At 37.7% G+C, this 22,305-nt stretch overlaps 1 protein-coding gene across 2 annotated transcripts in view; it reads left to right on the forward strand.

The window, feature by feature from the left end:
• The window catches only part of FCHO2 (FCH and mu domain containing endocytic adaptor 2), a 193,935-nt gene that overhangs the window by 87,268 nt on the left and 84,362 nt on the right, over nt 1-22,305 (forward strand). For both annotated transcript variants that reach the window (XM_071208560.1, XM_058310078.2), the window contains exons 9-10: nt 17,810-17,854; nt 20,400-20,472. In XM_071208560.1, coding sequence (XP_071064661.1) covers nt 17,810-17,854; nt 20,400-20,472 — 118 coding nt within the window. The remainder of the gene's footprint in view (nt 1-17,809; nt 17,855-20,399; nt 20,473-22,305) is intronic.

Below are 22,305 nucleotides of genomic sequence, written 5' to 3' on the forward strand. Positions count from 1 at the left end.
CAGGTATAGGACTTAACATGTTATTAATATTTAAATAATAAGAAACATAAATTTAGGAGGCAAGGATTTACTTTATTAGCTATAACTAGAAGGAAAATGTTATATAATTCAGTTCGTCTTAAAATCATGAAATTTTATTTTTTGGGGACCTTAAAAACATTCTAGTCCTAATTTCTTTTTTAACACAAAGAAATAGTGGTGGAACTTATCTAACATATGCCACTCATTAATTGTGTCGTTTAATATAAACTTGCATGTGAATTAAAGTTTGTCAATTCTGAGAAATTTTTATTACTCAGCTTATGGCGATCGTTGAACCCTTATTGATCATAGTGTTCACCCTGCCCACATGTTCCTACTTTTTCTATGAAACACATCAACAAATGTACAGTTATTTCATACATTCCCTTCTATTGTTTAGTTATTTAAAATAGCTGTCCATCTGAAATTGGCTTTACACTCATTCCCTGATTTCTTTTAAATTCTAGACATTTAGATCATATTTATTTTCTTTTCTTTGGTATAGTGCAGTAGTTATCTCTGTAGTTGGTCAGCTCTTTATTAGCAGTGAGATAATTAAGCTTCCAGGTCCTCATCCGTAAATGGGAATGATGATGGTACCTATCTCATGGAATTGTTATAATGTCTTCTTGAGATAATTTATAATATTTATTAAATACTCATTAAATGTTATTTGCAAAAATTTATACACTCCTGAATTAGTAGGTAGCTACTAATTTTACCAATCTCAAGATATACCAAGACATGTAAGAATTACTTGTTGCTAAATAGTAGGCAATAAGAAGGAGGCTAAGAATGGTGAAGATATATGCTTTCCTAGAATGACTAAACCCAGAAGTAGCTGCTGTTGGTATTATGTAATAGGTGATTGGCTTTCAAAAAAACGTAGTCATCGTACTTATTATTTAAAAACAGGTAGTATAGGGTGGAGTGGAAGGGATAAATAGTTACTTCTTTGGTCAGCTTGCTGTGCGCAGCTAGTAATGCTCTTGCCTATGTATTTGGTCAGTTTATGTATACATAAAAAAGTGAATGTGAGGTTGCTTTGTAAATAATGAAAATTTTATGTTTGCTTTTCAGAAACATGACGTACAAAAATTTTTGCATGTGATTGTTTAGAATTCATGAACTGAAAAGCATTACATTTTAAAGTAAAAAATTTAAAAAAAGAGGATTACATTTTATAAGCTCTCACCTTTGGATAGGCATACTATTGATTGTTGTTTGCCTTTTATTTCCCCTGGTGGGTGATTTTCTTCGTAAAATACTTTTAATTCTGTAGGATGTGTATTTTAAAAAAGGAAACGAGACACAGTTCATTATAAAATTTATATACCTGAAAGTTAATATATTTCTCTTAGGCCGAGAAATGATACTATTTTCCTTTCTTTTTTCTTTTTTTTTTAAGTCTTTTAAAAAATTTGTTTAAAGATAAAACCTCTAACTTTTTGCTACTCACTTTTAAGATTGCTTTTAGTTCTTCTTTGTAAGCCAGACAGTTTGAGAACATTGTTTTTTCCTTCTCTAACCATTGAAACTTTTATAGTACTTATTAAATACAGCAGCCTTTTTTGTCATTACTTTTTATGTATAGTACTTACAGGTTCCTCCTGATTTTCAATCAATGTACATGGATGCTTTGAGTGTCAAAGCACGTATGCTCTGAAAGTATCACAAAAAAAACAGGCATTTCCTAATTTTGGGTATTTTTAATGTTCTAATGACAGTATCCTAGTTGTACTAAACAATCTCATGTATTTAAGTTACTATGAAAGATTAAAATCCACAGTTTTAATGTTTCCTGTTTTAGTCTATTTTAGTTTTCTGGCTGCTATGACAAGTATCACATACTGAGTTGGTTTAAAAATAGGAATTTATTGGCTTATGGTTTCAGAGTATAGAATGAAGGCTTATTTCTTCCCTGACCAATAGTTTTCATTGCTGGCCAGCACTCCTTGGGTTCCTTGACTTTCCTGTCACATGGTAATGTACTCTTCTCTTGACTTCTGGCTCCTCCCCATGGCTTTCTCTTTTATAAAACACCAGTAATAGGATTAAGACACATCCTGAGAGCAGATGTGGCTCAAGGTGTTGAGTGATTGCTTCCCAAATGGGAGGTCCCAGGTTTGGTTCCCTGTGCCTCCTTAAAAACAATAACAACAAGCAAAGAAACAAAAAAATCAACTCAGGTCTGCCAGATGTGGTTGAGTACCAAAACAACCCATCCTGATTCAGTTGGCCACACCTTAATTTAAAAAACATCTTCAATGGGTCCAATTTACAATGGGTTCACACTCATAGGAAAGGATAAGATTAAGAAAATGTGTTTTTCCAGAGCACATAAGTCAACCTACCACATAACCATCCTGCTAATTTTACTGTATGCTATTTGTATCTCATAAAAGTTCAGCAAGTTTCCATTATAAGAAACAATAAACAATTTAAAGAAAATCAAAAGTAGATAGGCCAATGTGTAACATGTTTAAATAAAAGGATTTGTTGAAAAGATTGTATTTACCCTCTTTATTTGATAATACAGGGTTATAACTTCTATTTGAAGAATTCCAGGGACTCTCCTGTGATAAAGATACAAATAGGGAAAGCCTGAGGAAGGAGCACATGAAAAATAAGCAACAAAGAAAAGGAGGAAAATAGGTTCCTGTGATGAGATTACCTGAATAAGGTTGATTTAATAATTTAGATATTTATGGTATTTTAGCATCTATATTAGGTATATTATTGTAAAGTACAATATGGTAAAGCAAGAAAAAAACCCAAAAAACAAAAAGATAGAATATAATCTAAAGATCATCTTTTCAGACCCCTTAAAGATTTGGAATAATGCCAAACCTGAAAATAGGACCTCCTCCCAATCCCCTCAAATTTTGTTTTGTTTTGTTTTGTTTTTGTTTTTAATCAGGGAAACAGAAAGACTTTGTAGAAAGCTAAATTAAAGATATCTGTGAAGAGGCAAAGACTTCTAGACCACACCAGATATACTATAATTATTTGTTTTTTTTCTGTTAGATAGCAGGGAGAGAACAACAGAGAAAGAGGAAACTGTAATGGATGCTGATAATGGAAGATAATAGTGTAGATTAGTGCTAATGGGAGAGTGAAAGGGAAGAATCCACAAAAAAGATAATATAGGAATAAAAGTAATAGAAAAGCTCTTCCCTGAAGGAGTACACCTCCACCAATTGTATCCCAGCTAACTAGGGCAGAGGCACCAGGTATATATTTGGAGTGACCTCTTAAAAAAATGTCCATTTATACAGAGTTCATTTAAGGTTTATCTCTATGCCATGCCTGAGGCATGCCACCTCAGAGTGGTTCTTTTATATCTTTTAGAGCTGGAGTTGGCAGACTGTGACCATTGGGCCAAATTTAGCCCTTGGCCTGTTTTTATCAGGCCCAAAAGCAAAGATTGGTTTTTACATTTTTAAATGGTTGAAAAATAATCAAAAGAAGAGTAATATTTTGTAACACATGAAAATGATGTGAAGTTCATATGTCAGTGTTTATAAATAAAGTTTTTATTGGAACATTGCTACACTCATTTGTGTATGAGCTACACTCATATTATCTATGACTGCTTTTGCACTACAGTGGCAAAATTGTGACAGAGGGCATGGCCCATAATGCCTAAAATATTTGCTATTAGGTCTTTTACAAGAAAACTTTGCTGACACCTGTATTAGAAAATATATTTCTTTCGTAGTATACTATCAGGTACTTCATAATTCATTAGAATTTTGTCTCTCGTAGAAGTCAAGAGAGGTTCAATTATTTGAGTATAGAAAGGCTAGGACTCAGGAATAATTTTGGGAAGGAAAAAGATTTATTTATGACCAGCCAGACTCCGGAGCTTTCAGTTCCAAACCCGAGCCTCCAACAAGATTTTCAAGTTCCTTTTATACAGGGTGGGGAGTCAAATGGTGCTTTTATGAAAGAAAACGAGTTCTTTGTTAGTTAAGTGTTTGCCTGAGTACTGGATAGGTTTTGAATTGATATATCGCACACATTCTGTCTGGATGCAACCTTGAAAACACATCCTTTCTGACCATTCAGAGTCTAAAGGACCTGTATTACTTAATTGGATTTCTAGGCACACTTGGACACAGAATTAGATAATTTTGAATTCATGCACAGGCTATATTATATTTCCCCATTCGAGGCCAAGTTTAAGTTTAAGCTTTGGCATCACAATTATCAGTCTCTGTGGACTGACTGGTATGTATATATATATTTTGCACTGCTAAAGTGTTTCCTGGGACTGGAGTCATTGCCATGATTACTAAGGGCAGAGCTGCAGCTTCTCACTGGGCTCAGGACATATAGAGTTTAGGTTATCTACGAAGAGATGAACAACCTCCCACCCATAGCCCATATCATTATAACAATACATAATCTTTTTTCAAAAAGGTAATTCTGCTACTCTTTCTGGGTTCAGAAAGCATTTAATCTTATGTCCTGCATCAACTACTTCTGCAGTCTTATCACAGCACAGCAACTGACGTTCATAGTAATAATCTTACATTGAGAAGTAAAGATTAAATTTTACTGAACAGGCTTTGTTTAAGGGAAATAATTACTTTGAGGTAGCCATTAAAAATATTAAGAGATGTACAAACATTCTAGAAAAAAAACCGGAAGTAATAAAATGAAGCGTCTAAGCTGATTACAGTTTTTATATATAAAAATCATATGCATAATTTAACAAGGACAAGGTTTTAGTTTTTACCACAGTATGTAAAAGAAGCTAACTCAATTACTGGAAAGAAACGGGTATCCTAAGGATCTCAAAGCAGGAATCTAGCCAGGACTCAGAAGGAAGTCCAATCCAGTAGGAACCCTTAGTATCATTTCTCCTTCATTCAGTTTTTGCACTTCTATTGCTTTAAAAAAAAAAAACAACAATTTATAGAATAGCTTTCTTTGCTTCTCCAGGCATGTAAGGGTCTCTCCCAGTAATTTCTAGATTTTTATATTTGTTCCTTAATTGCATTGACAGCTCAGAATTAACTCCAGGTTTTGCCCCTTTTCAAATATCTGGGGTAAAGAATCTCCTTGGCTTGGCTTGAGTAAGGTAATCTTATTTCAAATTCAGTCAGTTCTTGTTAGGTCATGTAGTATAAACATGGATTCGGCACCAACCACTTATATAAGAAGGGACCGTTGCAGGGAAAATAGAATTTAGTGAGCTGGGTATAATTCCCCAAATATATCCTGAAGTGCCTCATCTAGTAGACATTAAGATTTCTGGAGGTGGGAATTAGGGGCAGGGTACAATATAGTTTGAAAATGCATATTCGGCATAATTTTCCTCTAAATTTTATTAAAAAATTTAAAACATACAGAATAATTGAAAGCATTTTACAGTGAAGTGATATATCTACTACGTAGGTTCTACCATTAACATTTTACTATTCCTGCTTTATCACATATCTACCTATCCATCCCTCTAACCATCCATCAATCTTTTTTTTTTTGCATTTCAGAGTATTTTGAGAAATCAGTACACATTGCTGAACTACTTTAGCATGCGTGTCATCCCTCATTTTTATCATAAAATTCACATAACATAATTGTCTATTTTATTCATTTTAAAGTGCATAATTCAGTGATAGAGTACATTCACAGTGTTGTGTAACTATCACCGCTGTCTGGTGCCGAACATTTTCTTCAACCCCAAAGAAACCCCATACCCATTATGGAGTTGCTTTCTTTAGCCTCTGACAGTCACTAACGTCTGCTTTCTTTCTCTTTCAGTTTGTCTATTATAGAGCTTTTACGTAGTGGAATACATGATATATGTTCTTTTCAAGTGCTCATGGATCCTTCTGCAGGATAGACCATATGCTGGGTCACAAGAAAGGTTTCAATAAATTTTAAAAGATTGAAATTATACTGTGTACTTTCTCTGATCATAATAGAATGAAGCTAGAAATCAATAATGGACATAAAAGGGGGAAATTCACAAATATATGGAAATTAAACAGTGCACTCTTAAATAATCAGTGGGTTAAAGAAGAAATTGCAAGAGAAATCAGTAAAACTTAATTTTGGAATTTATTCCCTGAGATGTCTGTCTTGATTTTGTAACCAGCTGGTCATATGACATTTTCTTGAGTGCCAGCCCTCCTATCAGGAAGATCCACTGGAGAGGTATGCAAAAGGTTTGTCTTTTTCTGGGCCTTTGTCTAGTCCTGGGCTTGAGCTTCCTAGTGGCCTGAGGAGTTCCCTTGTTGACAGGATTTTGAATAGCCCCTCTACTTCCGAGGAGACACACCTCCTCGCTCTCTTAGGTGGTCCTTTGCTGGTTTAGAGACGATTTAAACCATTGCCCCAGGTCATGGGCTTCAATCTTTTCTTCTACTGCTTTTCTCGGCTCAATCTGCTTTTGCCTGGAGGGCAGATTCTGGGAAATGAACATATGAAAGAGGAGTTTCCCAAGTTGTTATTTTCCTTGCTGATACAAGGGCAAGAACCCTGGCTAGTTCCAAGGTACCCTGGAGAGTAGGTTAGAGGAGCTGCCGGGGAGAGCACCAGGTAGTTCTTCCATGGCTCCCCAACCATGTGCTTTCTTTTTTTTTTTTTTTTTAAAGATTTATTTATTTATTTAATTCTCCCCCCCCCCTCCCCCAGTTGTCTGTTCTCTGTGTCTATTTGCTGTGTCTTGTTTCTTTGTCCGCTTCTGTTGTCGTCAGCGGCACGGGAAGTGTGGGCGGTGCCATTCCTGGGCAGGCTGCACTTTCTTTCGCTCTGGGCAGCTCTCCTTACAGGGCGCACTCCTTGCGCGTGGGGCTCCCCTACGCGGGGGACACCCCTGCATGGCAGGGCACTGCTTGCGCGCATCAGCACTGCGCATGGGCCAGCTCCACACGGGTCAAGGAGGCCCGGGGTTTGAACCGCGGACCTCCCATGTGGTAGACGGATGCCCTAACCACCGGGCCAAGTCCGTTTCCCAACCATGTGCTTTCTTGACTTGTGCAGGAGTTGCAGCCCTTCTGCTGTCCTCCGCCTCCAGTCACCTTTGTCATTGTGGGGTTTGAACAATGGCTGCCCTCAGAGCTGGGCCCTAGCCATCCGAAGTAGCTAATTAAAAGTTATGATTAGCACTCAGATTGTTTGTGCTCTGAATCTTGGGGAATTGGATTTGTATGTTTTTTTCTGGCACCAGCAAGCTGTGTTGGGGGCCAAATCCCACTACTGTCCCCAGCAGCCAGGGCTGGTTGATTGTAACTCCTGTGCTGAGGGAGTTATTTACTGATATTTACCATAATTTACCACACTCTTCCTTCTGCTCTTCCCTGAATTTTATACAGTGTTCTGCTGGTCTCTGGAGCTTCCAAATAGGTGGTTCAGACATTTCTTGCCTGTTTAATAGTTGTTCTGGTTGAGGGAGTAACTCCTGGAGCTTCATACTCTGCCACTTTCCCACAATTCTTGGTATTAGTTTTTAAAACTCCTCAGGTGATTCTAATGTGCATCCAATGTTGAGATCCTATGGTCTGTATTTCACATGATTGCTTGTTAGAAATGCAGAATCTCAAATCCAACCCTAGCCCTATTAAATCAGAGTGTGTATTTTAATAAGATACCAGTGATTTGTCTGCAGAATAAAATTGGAGCAGCATTGTCCATACTTACTGAATGTCTGCTATGATCTCATAGGTCTGTAGTTCTCAAAGCATGACCTCAGAACTATTGACCTCACCTGAGAATTTGTTAGAAATGTAAATTCCTAGGCACTACCACTAGACCTTTCCAACTGGACTCTTTGGGGATAGGGTCCAGCAATCTGTGTTTTAAGCCCTCCAGATGATGCTGAATGTGGTGGTGTTGTAGAATTTGAGAGATTCAATTATTTGCGTATAGAGAGGCCAGGACTCAGCAATGATTTTGAGAAGGAAAAATGGTTTATTGACCGCCGGCCGGACTTGTGAGCTTTCTGTTTCAATCCGGAGCTCGGGAACAAGATTTTTGAGTCCTTTTTATACAGAGAGGAAAGGCCAATTGGTTCTTTTGTTTCAGTTCTCAGTAGGCTTGAATTAGCATATAAATCTTTCACATCCTAGGTAAGCTTTTAGCATGGACTTCAAACATTCTAGATAAGCTTTTCACACATTCGGTTTGCATTTCCCCTGAATATTCAACGTCTATAGAGTTTGCATTGATAAACTGTTTCCTGAGACTGGAGTCGTTGCCATGGTCACCAAGGACAGGACTGCAGTCCCCCATCATCCCACACCCACGAGTCAGGACAGACAGCCTAGGTTAAGGTTATTTCCGAAGAGACAAAGAGCCTCCCACCCATAGCCCACATCGGTGTCATACATTAAGTTTCATTGCTTCCTGCAACTTACTTTCAGATGGTTTAGTAAGAGAAAAAGAAAAAACTGCATGTGTGCGTATTTGTTTATGTTTGTGTACATGCAAAGAGTGGAAGCATATGTAGCAAATTATCAGTAGTTGTTGCATCTAAGTATATGGTGTTATGATATTCATTGTAGTATTCTAACTTTTTTGGAAGCCTCAAAATACTTCAAAATAAAAAGTTGGAGTTAAAATCCCTGAGAAGGATGACAATAAGGTCTGTCAACTTTTAAGACTTCAGGTGCATTAGCATGGTTCTTATCAACAGGGACATGGGGTGTGTCCCAACCACAGGGTAGGGAAGTAAAGGTTAAGTATGAAATCTAAGCTTGCTTTCCTGAGTTTAGTCCAGTGAGATGTCAGTGAAGTGAGTGCACTAGAAAGAGGCATGCCTCAAGGAGTAAGAATGACACAGGATAGGTATAGTATGGAGATGATTATCAATACATTTTGTGTAATTTATACTTGGCAGGCCCACATATGTTTCTGTTTTTGAATGAAAACCAAAGCAAACATTTTTTTTTCTTTTTTTTTTTTCTTTTTTAGGCAAGGGAGTAAAGAGTTTATTAAGAAACAAGAAAATGAGAAAAATACACAGCCAAGGCATAGACTGCTTGTGTGCTGCAGGGTATGACTTTGAAAAGGCTGAGATCAAGCCTATTTAAAGTCTTTCCTCCTCCCCCTTCATAATTATAGGGGAGGGGCCCCAGCTGTTTGCTGTTCTGATTGGTTGCCCCATCCGTCAGTTCTCAGGGGCCAGTGATGAGGCCTTTTGAAGGTATCTGGGGCTTTCCCTTGATGCTGAATGGGATTCTTGTCCCAAATGAGATTCTCACTTCAAATGAGAATCTCATGGCCATGATCTTCATGGGATCTTTCTGGCAGCCTTCTTTTCAGGTTTCCAGGCGGGGTCTCATGGCCATGTTATCTGCCAGGCCTCAGCCACCCTAAGCTAAAATGATTCAACTCTACCCTCAGAAAGTTTACACCCTTTTTTATTTTATTTTATTGAAGTATATCATTCATACACGAACTCACATAAACAATAGGCGTATAGTAAAGATTGTGAACTTAAAAAATAAACATAACATCACACAGGCTCTCATAACATCACCCCTCCACTAACTCTTTGCATTGGTGTGAAACATTTGTTACAAACGATACAAGAGCATCATCAAAATATTGCTACTAACTATATTCCTTATCTTACATTTGGTGTATTTTTCCCCCAACCCATACTGTTTTTTTTTAAAGATCATATTTATTTGTTTCTTTCCCCCCCTGCCCCGGTTGTCTGTTCTCTGTGTCTATTTGCTGTGTTGTCTTCTTTGTCCGCTTCTGTTGTTGTCAGTGGCACGGGAATCTGTGTTTCTTTTTGCTGCATTATCTTGTTGTGTCAGCTCTCCGTGTGTGCGGCACCATTCCTGGGCAGGCCGCACTTTCTTTTGCCCTGGGCGGCTCTCCTTACAGGTCACACTGTTTGCGCGTGGGACTTCTCTAGTGGGGGACACCCCTGCGTGGCACGGCACTCCTTGCGCGCATCAGCACTGCGCATGGGCCAGCTCCACATGGGTCAAGGAGGCCCGGGGTTTGAACCGTGGACCTCCTATGTGGTAGATGGACGCCCTATTCACTGGGCCAAGTCTGCTTCCTGACTATTTTTTTTTTAAATGTATTTTTGTTACAGATGTTGTGAACTTGCAAAACAATCATACAGATGTGTAGATTACCCATACAACTCCACACCCTGGTGGAACATTTGTTACAGATTGTGAGATACCATCATCAGACTATTACCACCAGTCATGGTCCATAGCATACATTTGGTACATTTTTTCCATATACGTCCATTATCAGCACAGTATAGCTTGGCATTAATGCAAGAATATTTTAGTATTGCTATTAACCACAGTCTACAGGTCACACCAATTGTAGTTTTCCTGTTTCTCCATATTCCCATCACCCTGCAATAGTGATGTACATCTGCTCTAGCTAACAGAGGGACTCTCTTGCATTTATACCCTTAACCACAATTCTCAACCGCCTCTGGGTTCACTGTGTTATTCAGTCCCTAGATTATTCTTTAGCTTTCTTTTATTGACATTTACTTCCCCAGACTACCATTTTCAGTCACAATCCCATTTATAAACCAGTTGCTACTCACTATAATGTGTTTCTATCAACTCTATCCATCTCCGCACTTTTAAAGTCAAGTTAATTAAAACTTCTACATACATTAAGCATCCGTAGTTCTTCTCAACCCTCCTCTTATCTCCTTATAACGTATACTCTAGGTTCTAATTCCATGTGTTTACTATTTGCATTTAGTTCATATTAATGAGACCATGCAATATTTGTCCTTTAGTGACTGGATTACTTTGCTTACTATAATGTCTGCAAGACTCATCCATGTTATCACAAATGTCCCAATTTCATTTCTTCTTATTGCAGCTTAGTATTCCATTGTATGTATATACCACATTTTGTTTATCCGTTCATTGGTGGATAGACACTTGGGTTGTTTCCATCTTTTGACAATTGTGAACAATGCTGCTATGAACATTAGTGTGCAGATGTCTGTTTGTGTCATAGTTTTCAGTTCTTCTGGATATATTCCTAATAGAGGAATTGCTGGGTCATATGGCAGTTCTATATTTAGCTTCCTGAGAAACTGCCAAACTGTTAGAAGATAGAGTTTTAATCTGCCACACCTAGCCCCTCCCTTACAGCTCTTACAAAGAGAAGGTCCTGGAGGCTGGGTAGGTCAAAGAATTTAAGAAAATCTTTTTTCCTATTCCTCAAAGTTTCTATATTTAGATTTCTGTATGACCTTTCCATCCTGCTTAGCCTAATTTGGGAATATTCCAGGAATATTCTTACACATATACAAGTGAATATTTAATTTTAAACAATTTGAATAGAGCTCTTTTTTTTTAAGATTTATTTATTTCTCTCCCCTCCCCCCCAATTGTCTGTTCTCTATGTCCATTTGCTACGTGTTCTTCTTTGTCCGCTTCTGTTGTCAGCGGCATAGGAATCTGTGTTTCTTTTTGTTGTGTCATCTTGTGTCAGCTCTCCGTGTGTGCGGCGCCATTCCTGGGCAGGCTGAACTTTCTTTCAAGCTGGGCGGCTCTCCTTACGAGGCGCACTTCTTGCGCGTGGGGCTCCCCTATGCGGGGACACTCCTGTGTGGCACGGCATTCCTTGCACGCATCAGCACTGCACGTGGGCCAGCTCTACACGGGTCAAGGAGGCCCAAGGTTTGATCCGCAGACCTTCCGTATGGTAGACGGACGCCCTAACCACTGGGCCAAGTACACTTCCCATAGAGCTCTTTTAAGAATTTTCATTTCTTAATTTGATATTAATATCCTGGTGTATGAAGATACACACTGAACAATAATAGGCAGCACAAATAGACAGAAACACACAACTCAGTATTGTTAAAAGATCTCTTTGAAGGCTATTTTTAATTAATCTGCACTGTGACCACACAGTTTTGTACAAGAATTTCATTCTTTTTTATTATAAACTTATGACCAAATTGTTTCCAGTGTTTTAGTTTTGCTTATTTTCCGTTTTGACTTTGACAGACCTTAATGAGCAACACTAATTCCAATGTATACTCCATGAGGTCATTGAAGTCTCAGGGAAACTTGGTTTTTCTCATGACTTGCTGCTTTTAGGAACATCAGCACTTGAGGTGGGAGGTCTCCTCCCCAGTCCTTAGAGATAACAGGACTCTGGCGGACACTGGACTGGGAGAGTGTATGTTAAAACTTGAGGGTCTAGAATTCCACCAGGCAGCAATTTAGTCCACACCTTTCACCATTATCCATTTTGTAACAGGATCTGATTTATGTAACAAATCTTTTTATGAGTTCTTAGCTTAGGGAAAGACCTGCCTTTAGAATCACCTTAACTCAAAGCTCCCAGTTTCCATCCACAGCAGAAACCTCACGCAGGACCCTCCAGTTTCATTCCTCCCTGAAAATCCCTGGGCAGCTGCCAGGTATGGTGCTAAGGGGTCCAGAGAAGCCCTGCCCTAGTCTTCATTAGGTGTTGGGGAGTGTTACTTGTCTCCTGTCTCCTGTCTTGGCTCACTAAATAACCTTACTGGATGGCTCTGTGTTCTGGGCTTGTAGGTTCTTGGCTTATATTGCATGAAAGAATTTAAGGACAAGCCACAGGGTACATAAGGGAGTAAAGAGTTTATTAAGAAATTAGAAAATGAGAAAAGTTACACAGTCCGAGGCCTGGACCACAGGTTTGCTACAGAGTGATATGCTCCAACTTTTTATCTTTGATTGTGTACTATCAATCTTTGATTGATAGTATGGTGAGGGAGTGGGTGTGGCTCAAGCAACTGAGCTCCTGCCTATCACATGGGAGGTCGTGGTTTGGTTCCCAGTGCCCCTTGAAGAGGACAGTGAGCTGGCCTGATGGGCAGGCACAGCAACCTGACACAAGATGACGCAACAAGAGATATAAAAAGAAAAATATAACAAGAGACACAACAAAGCAGGGATTGGAAGTGGGTCAAGTGATTAGGAACCTCTTTCCCATATTGAAGGTCCTGGGTTCAGTTCCCAGTGCCTCCTAAAGAAACAAGGAAGATAACAGACACAGCAAGTGCAAACAATGAGGGTATGGGAAGAAATAAATAAAATATAAAAAATATATATATAGTGAAGTTCGTGTGAATATATAATCATGCTCTTCTGAAATACTTCCATGAGTTAAAGCTTCCTTTTAATGTCATCATTGTTATCATTGTCAACATCATTATAGTGATCAGTGTTTGAAATATTTTGAATCAGTATTTCCCTCAGCAAATATAGTTCTACAGCATCTGAATTTTTACTGCTTAGCCATTAGTGTGTGATTCCTTGCTTTATTAGTTCACTTGGAAGGAGGGAAGGCAGATAACAAATGATTAAATTATTAGTATGTTAGAATGTATTAAAACCTATCAGAAAAGGGTTTGGAATTTCTGGGGAGTGAGGGACAGGTTGTATAGTATTAAATATTTACTTACCCTATTTAATCTTTATAACAGTCCTGTCAGGTAGGTATTATTACCCTTTTATAAATGACACCACTTAGGTTCAAAAAGAGTAACTAGTCCAAGGTAATCAGGAAGCAAGTGACAAAACCAGAGCTCGAGTTCAAGCCTTCATGTCCTTTGCACATCGCAGTCTGAAGCTTAGTGCTGTTTTTCTCATTAGCTTGCCTGGTTCATCAGCCTGTGCACCTAGGAATGTGGTTGTGTTGCATTCCATAGACCAAGAGCAAGCTTTCAAATGCAGTCACTGACTTCCATTGTTGTGAGTCATCACCCCTCTACACATACACACACACACCAGATTCACACCTTCATTATCATTGTTCTTATTATTAGATTTTGGGTGTGTGTCTGGGTGTGTTTGTCCTTAGCCATAGTTAGAATCAGCTGTTCTTTGGTTTTAGTTGGGAATATGTTGTAATAGGTTTAATAGCTTACACTTACTAATTTGAATTTTGAGGCCAATTTTTAACTAGACAAAGTTACGAAATTGCCCTGTTGGTGGCCTGCAATTTAGGATTAATTCCAAAGCAATTTGAGCTATTACTACTCTTCCTCATTTCACAAGACATTTGTAGTGATTAAAGATTACTGTTAAATAAGTTTCTTTTTTATTTCCTGTAACTTTTTTTTAAAGTTTTGATCCATATTAGGTTTGAATGAATTATTTAAGTTGTTGAGTTTTTATTTATTTATTAATTTTGGTGGCAATAATTGTTTCCTCCCTAATGATTAAAGCATCTTATTTCAGAATTGTTTGGTTTATGTTAGATGATTGACCTTTTTTTTTTAATCAAATCAATTTTATTGATATGTGTTAATAAAGCATAAATCCATCCAAAGTGTAAAATCAGTGGTATTCGGTGTAATCACTTATTCATGCACTCATCACTTCAATTATTCTTAGAGTACTTTCATTAGTCTAATAATAATTATAATCATAAACAAAAGCAGGCAAAACTCATCACTGTTCATTCTCTCTATGCATTCCCTGCTGTACATAGCTGCTATTCTTTTCCCTTCTCTCTAGTATATTTGTATTTATATTTTGCAAAAACAGCCTTATATCTGTAATATCACCCATATTCATGTTTTACATGAGGTTTTACTATCTTACACAGTTCCATGTTAGTTTTTAGCTTTCCTTCTAGTAATATACATGACCTTAGACTTTCCCTTTCAACCACTGTAATACATATAAAATAACTCTGCTAGTTACAAACACCATGTTGTGCTGTCACCATTTCTACTCATTTCCAAAGATTTACAAACAACATTTTTACCATTTCTGCACAGATTAACCCTCAGCTTCCAATTCTCTACTCTCCTTCCATTTTCTGGTGACCTATATTCTAATTATTACATCCATGAGTTTACACAATATATTTAGTTACTAATAGTGCAATCATACAGTATTTGTTCTTTTGTGTCTGGCTTGCTCTCTCAACATAATGTCCTCCAGGTTCATTCATGTTGTCATATTCTTCACAACTTCATTTCTTCTCTTTTTTTTTTTGTCTTATTTATTTTTTTAACATTACATTAAAAAAATATTAGGTCCCTGTATACCCCCCGCCCCCTTCACCCCACTCCTCCCCCCCATAGCAACAATCTCCTCCATCATCATGAGACATTCATTGCATTTGGTGAATACATCTCTCGGCATCGCTGTACCTCATGGTCAGTGGTCCACATCATAGCCCACACTCTCCCACGTTCCATCCAGTGGGCCATGGGAGGACATACAATGTCCAGTAACTGTCCCTGCAGCATCACCCAGGACAACTTCAAGTCCCGAAAACGCCTCCACATCTCATCTCTTCCTCCCATTCCCCACACCCAGCAGCCACCATAGCCACTTTCTCCACACCAATGCCACATTTTCTTTGATTACTAATCACAATAGTTCATGAATAGAATATCAGTCCACTCTAATCCATACTCTATTCCTCCAACCTGTGGACCTTGGAATGGTTGTGTCCACTTCACATCTATAGATGATTGACCTTTTGGAGTTGTTCTTCTGCCTTTCATTGAACTCGTGGGTTTTTGTTTTTTTTAAATTAAAGTTGATGTGTAAAACAGCAACAGGAGACTGAGAGAAAATGGTCTTATTTGCTTTTATACAAACTAAATAACCCTTTTTACCCAGAATAAAATCTAAGCACAGAGAGCAATTATTTATTTTTATAACAATTAATTGAGGCTACTAAAAGAGTTGAAATTCCAGTTGTAGCAAACTATTCATTAAGACTCACTCTGGCTTTAGTACTGTAAAAAAAAAAAAAAGTTGCGTTATGTTTAAATAGCAGAATGATGGGCAGTGGATTGTGTTAGAGAGATGCTGAATAAACTTTCTGTTTGTGAAACAGTTCAGAAGTGACATGCTACAAAGAATTGGGGGGGGGCAGCGATAAGAATGTGTATTGATATCCAGGTGACCCATCAGCTGGCACTGAGCCAGGCATGCAAAGCCTTGCCATGCGAAGCACCATGTGGAGCATATGCCATTTGAAAAAAAACTTTTCATACGTGATTTAATGTTTTTTAAAAAGGATATATTTAGTTTTATTATACCAGATGCTGTTAGTATTTCTATCTTCAAGAGAAAAGCTATGTGTGCATGGTATACTAAATTAAAATTTTAAATATATGTTTATAATTTGAAAGAATTTAGCACTATGTTTCAAAATGGTTTTCATTTTTAATAGTTTATTGGACATTTTCCTATTTCAAATTGATTGTCAGATGACATTTAGAAAAGATAAAATAGCAATCAAGACATGTCGTATGGGAACAGGTTTTGTGGGGAAAAAATGTAGAATTCTGTTTGAAGGGATTGGTTTTTTAGAGTTAAGAGATATCTTTACTGTCTTCACATATATGTAGTCATCCAAACATCTTTTTTTTTCCTATATTTTTCAGCATTTTTCCTACATGTACTGTACTGAAGCAAGGAGACTTTGCTAAGATGATGTAAAGACCCTTCTAAAGATATTTTAGTTTTAAAGTACTTGTATACAGTCCAGTTTGCACCAAATTCTATTTGAAAATTTTAGTAACACTGTGTCATGGATTGTAAAACATGCGTTCACTGTAGATCTTAGCAATAGTTCACCAGTGTGTGGCACAGTTGTTCGTTTTTGTTTTTTTGTTTTTCCTCTCTAGAATAACTCCATAGCCTGAGTATTAGAAATTAGGTAAATTGTGACTGGGTACAAATTATATGTTGTGTAGCTGAGTTATTTACTACACACATTTCTGATTGCCTTTTTTATAAACCTTTCTTCAGATTTATTTGACAGATGATTATTTTTTCTTAAGATTTATTAGTAAGTGATATAGTTAATAATACATAATAAAAATACATAATAAGCTTTTCATAAGTTAGGTAGAGATTTTTCATTCCTCATAATTTTTAGACCAAATAAAATATTGCTAATTTTCAGATTCACCTATTTTAAATTCTTTATTCTTCTTGATCTTTCAATCTCTTGTCATCTCACTGTAAATTATTAACATAGGTCTCTAATTCTAAAAAAGTTCAGTGCCCTTGAGTTTAATGATCTCTCAGCTTCCAGATTTGCAGAATGAACTTGAATAAAACCCTTAAATTTTTAATTGAATAGTTTTCTGACTCTTTAAGGCTTTTTCACATGTATGTATGATATACTTCCATAAAACTTAAAAACAACAAAACACTCCTCCCATTGCCTGCAGATTGCAGTTCAAATTCCTTGACCTGCTGGTCAAAGTCTTATACCTTATGAGAAAGCATGGACTTTACAGTTAGAGAGATCTAGGTTGTAATCCCACCACCACCACTTAGCTGGTATGTAATTAATTCATTTATTCATTCAACCAAAATTTATTAAAGACCTATTGTTTTGCCTGGCATTATTCTAAGTACTGGGGATATAGTGGTTAACCAAACAGGCAAGATCCCAAGCTTACATTTTAGTAGTATTTACATCTTGACTTCCCTTTGCCTTCTCCTGGCTATAACCAAGGATCAAGCAACTACTACTTAGTATGCTTGTTTTTTCTCATCAACCATTCTGCAAGCCCCTTGAAAGTAGAAAATACATCTTAGATTCTCTGTGTCTCCCTTTCTGTTGTTTCACATATAAAGGGTTTTTATGTAATATTTTATATTAGTAATAGGCTCTTTTTGAATTTTTTTATTGTTCCAATTTCCTAAATTATCAATGATATTTTAAAGAAACACTATTAAATGAGACCGGGGAACATTTCACAACATTTAAAAAGATGTAATGGGATCATATCTGATATTTGCTTACTAAGCTGTTTGTTTTCTACTAGAACTTGTTCCTTTTCTTCCAGGCTTTATTGAATTTGAAGAATGTGACCCTACTAGTGCAGTTGAAGGTAAGTTGACTAGGTTGTAATGTGTTAATGCATGGCAACTAGCTAATATCTTCTGTTTACTGAATAGACAGGGGCTAGTACCCACTGGAGTCAGCATATCTATGCTATGAAATGATTTGAAAATCTGAATGTAGTTTGAAGGCCTGCAGGTACTAGTATTTACTTAATAAACAAACAATAGATTTGCCCAAAGAAATATTAGCTTATTAGAATGTATGTTTTAAAAGATTACATGTAATGTATTTGTTTTCAAATATACATTGAGATTTTCTCCATTGACATCCTTCTTTATACTTATAATGTCATGAGTATAAAACTCACCACTCTGTAAATGTATAAGGCGTATTCTACGCTGGTAGCATTTCAGTAATTAATGAGATTCTGCATTAATATTAATGGGTGATGATTTGACTAGGAAGAAGCATCCATAATCAGCCGGAGTCTTATTTAAATAAGTGTTTTTATAGTATAAAAATATATATATCTCACTTTGTGAGCTACTAGAAATAATTTGACAGCAATCTCCTACTTGTTCTAAGCCCTGTATAAGAATTCTGAGACGTGATCTATTCTAGTGTGTAAGTAAGTTGGAGTAGTCAGGAGCCCTGGGACTTAGACTTCTTATAGTTACTAGCTATTTGACTCAGAGCAGTAATTAAGTTCTCTGTTTTCTATATTGTAAAAAGAGAATAGTCAATAATACCTACTCTGAGAATAAAAATCTGTTTGATTTATTGCGGTCACCCCTTGGGCTGAAGTGTGGTTTGCTGGCCTGGCGGGGGAGCGGCCGCGGCAGGCCAAGCCGCTGCCCCCATAATAGGGTGGCTGGTCGGACTCACCGCCACCCCTGAAGGGAGCTCGGCATGGGCGCAGAGAGCCCTCGGGTCTCCCCTTCTCGGCAGCCATGCTTCCGCGGCCGCCCCTCCTCCCGGATGGCGCCACACGATGCCTGTGGGGCGGCACCCTTCTTCTTCTTTCTCCCTGCGCAGGCGCAGGGCGGAAAATTCCAGTCTGCCCTTTTCCCCTCCCCCGACAGCAGCAACAGCCAGGCGTGGGCGGGAAACTCAAGTCTGCCCTCCACCCCAGCAACAGCAGCCACCAATCCCTAAACCCTGCCCCTTCCCCCAGCAACAGCGACAGCCAATCCCTAACCACCACCCCTCCCCCGTCCGGTACCGCCCACTGACCTTTCGCCGGCAACCAATCAGAACAGGGCGTGGCTTCGACCAATCAGCCTTCCCCAGCCCCTATAAAACTGTTGCCTCTCCCTCAGTAAAGTGGACTTGCGTGTTTACCTTGTCTCCGCGGTAGTTCTTCTGCTGTGCACCCTCCAGTTCTGAGAGCCCCCGACAAGGGCCTGGCCTCCCTTGTCCCCAGTTCGTTGCCTGCTTCTCCGGGCGACCCCTTCGTCGCCGGCTTCTCCGGGCGACCCCTTCGTCGCCGGCTTCGCCGGGCGACCCCATCAGCCGAACCGGGCAACCCCTTGTGAGACCGATCCCTCGTCTGCTGCCGGACCGACCCCTCGTCCCAAGTGGGACCGACCCCTCGTCCCAAGCGGGACCGACCCCTCGTCTAGAGCTGGACTGACCCCTCGTCCGCAGCCAGACCCCACCTCTACCGACCGAGCAAGCCGCCGCAATTTATAAAAATATCGTAACATACTATATAAATATATAGGTTATAGATGCAGCTTTACATTATTCTGGGACACCTGGATTCCTGCCCTACCTGTATTATTTACTAGTTGAATAACTTTGAATAACAAACAAAAAAGCAAGTCAAAAAAGCCCTTGAGTTTTACTTGAGCTTCCTCATCTATATAATGAAGGAGTTAGCCTAGGTGACTTGAGGTCTCTTACTGACTGCTCTATTATTAAGAGTAAGTAGCTAAGCTTTAAGTGCTGAATTCCTTCATCAATTAATACCATTAGCAACCTTAAAAAAATAATTTATCATGCAATAAGAGGATAAATTACTACCCTCTTAGGAAAGACAAAGATGATATTTACTCTTCAGCAAATATGGTAAGACCCGCTTATAAGAGTGTTCAGAGATTAAATATCGACGCTCCATGTTACAAGCTTTCTCTTTATGCTGCTAATGGATCTACTGTGTCATCTTTTTGTTTAAAACAACATTTATATATTGTGATCCTCTAGACTAGGACTCTGACTTGACCTACCTTTTTAACGAAATCTAAATAAGATGCTTTCTTTGAAGTTTTAAGGTATTTGCATAAGCTTATTTTGCCTGAGGTGACTTAGGGGAGATGCAAGAGAAAAAAGAACTTAAGCGATCAACTGAATGTTCTATAATCTTCTGGTGAATAATAGGCTATATTATAATAACATAAGAAAAGTCTGAACAATATTATTTTGATTGAATTATTAGGGTTTTAGCAGTTCGTACTTTTATTTCCATTCATCCATATTTAGCATCACTGGTTATAAAAATTTTCTGTCAAGATATAAGATGTATTCATAAGTTTAATATATTTTGTCAGAAAGAGTTGATGCTTCTGTAACAATATATATTTATTTTAAAGGTATAAAACCAAGGAAAAGGAAGACTTTTGCTTTGCCAGGAATAATTAAAAAGGAAAAAGATGCAGAGTCTGTGTAAGTATGTTAAATTTTGACAAAATCCTTTCCATTTTTATAAGTGATTAGGAATAAGGTGATTGTTTTGAATTTGAAAGAAAAAGTTCTTTTAGAAATAACTCAAAGTTTATATGTTTAGAATGTAAAAAATACAGATCTTTCTAAATAAATACATTTCCTAGTTCTTTGCTTTTAGTTCAAAATATTAGTGTCTGAAAATTGAAAATTTTAAATACTCTTATTTTTATAAAATTATACATGCATACCCTGAAAAATCAAACAAAAGTGCAGCGAATAATCTAAAAATTCTTCAAAATCCTAATGCCTAAAAGAAAACCCATGCCCAACAATTTGTTCATAATCCTTTTATTTTTTTATTTTTAAAGATTTATTTATTTATTTATTTCTCTTCCCTTCCCCCTCCACCCCGGTTGTCTGTTCTCTGTGTCTATTTGTCTTCTTTGTCCGCTTCTGTTGTTGTCAGCAGCACAGGAATCTGTGTTTCTTTTTGTTGTGTCAGCTCTCCGTGTGTGCGGCACCATTCCTGGGCAGGCTGCACTTTATTTTGCGCTGGGCGGCTCTCCTTAACGGGGCGCACTCCTTGCGTGTGGGGTCCCCTAAGCGGGGACACCCCTGCATGGCATGGCACTCCTTGTGCACATCAGCACTGTGCATGGGCCAGCTCCACACGGGTCAAGGAGGCCCAGGGTTTGAACCGCGAACCTCCCATGTGGTAGACAGAAGCCCTAACCAATGGCCTAAGTCTGCCGCCCTGTTCATAATCCTTTTAGACAACTCTAAATATATGGGCGCATAGTGATAATGTATCCATAAACAGAAAGTGTTTTAAGTATAAGAAGATAAAAGTCCTAACATGTTTTACTATTTATACTAGGTCATCATTTTTAGATGTAGTATTTGGTCCTTTTATAAATCTAATATACCTTTGTCAAATATTAAAAATTAGTATATAAAGAATATATAATTAGCATATAAGAAATTGAACTATTATTATTTAAGCAGAGTTTTTACCTCGACGGTGCATTAAAATTTCATGGGAAATTACAAAACTAAACCTATGCCCAGGCTTCACCTCAGACCTTTTAAATCAGAGTCTTTGAAGTGAAGAGCCAGTATAATTTTTGCTTTGTTTTAAGTAGCCCATGTGACTCCTAATATGCACCCAGGGTTGAGAATCATTGTGTTACACTCTCTCAGAGACAAATTACAATGAAAGGAATTGTATCATAATTACTCAACCTGTTTAGACTATAGAGTTACTAATCGAAAGTCTTAAGTGATATGCTAACCCAGTAACATTGGCTAAAAATTAAATTCCCTACTTCTCTAGCATAATCAGTGGAACTCTCATTAGACTTAATATTTTGATTAGTCTTTTTATGGTCAATGTAAGAGAACAACTTTTACTTTGTTGTTGCCTCCTGCCGAGTTATATCTCTGTTACCTGAGTTTCTCCCATTCTAATTGAATCTTCTCTACTCCCAAGTATTTGGTTAACAAACTGAAACCAATTACAAAATGATTTGTGTTTACATTCACCATCTCTGGAAATACCTTTTTTGAGCATTTAAGAAGGGGGTATTTTCCTAAGGGAATAGCATCTTTGCTTTTTATAACATTGGATGTACATGTTGAAGTCTAAACATTTGATTTTTAAGTGAATTTTTAAAATGTAGCTGGTTCATGTGTTAGTGGTTATACTGTAAAAGATGATGGACTTAAATTAAAATATCTATAATGTATAACCTTTACAACTCTTCATTCAGGGAGCTTATGATATCTTCATATATTCCATGTTTTGAAAATAGTTTTTCATAATCAGTCATTCCC

This window comes from Dasypus novemcinctus, chromosome 2, assembly GCF_030445035.2.
Source record: "Dasypus novemcinctus isolate mDasNov1 chromosome 2, mDasNov1.1.hap2, whole genome shotgun sequence".
In the NCBI taxonomy this organism is placed as follows: domain Eukaryota; kingdom Metazoa; phylum Chordata; class Mammalia; order Cingulata; family Dasypodidae; genus Dasypus; species Dasypus novemcinctus.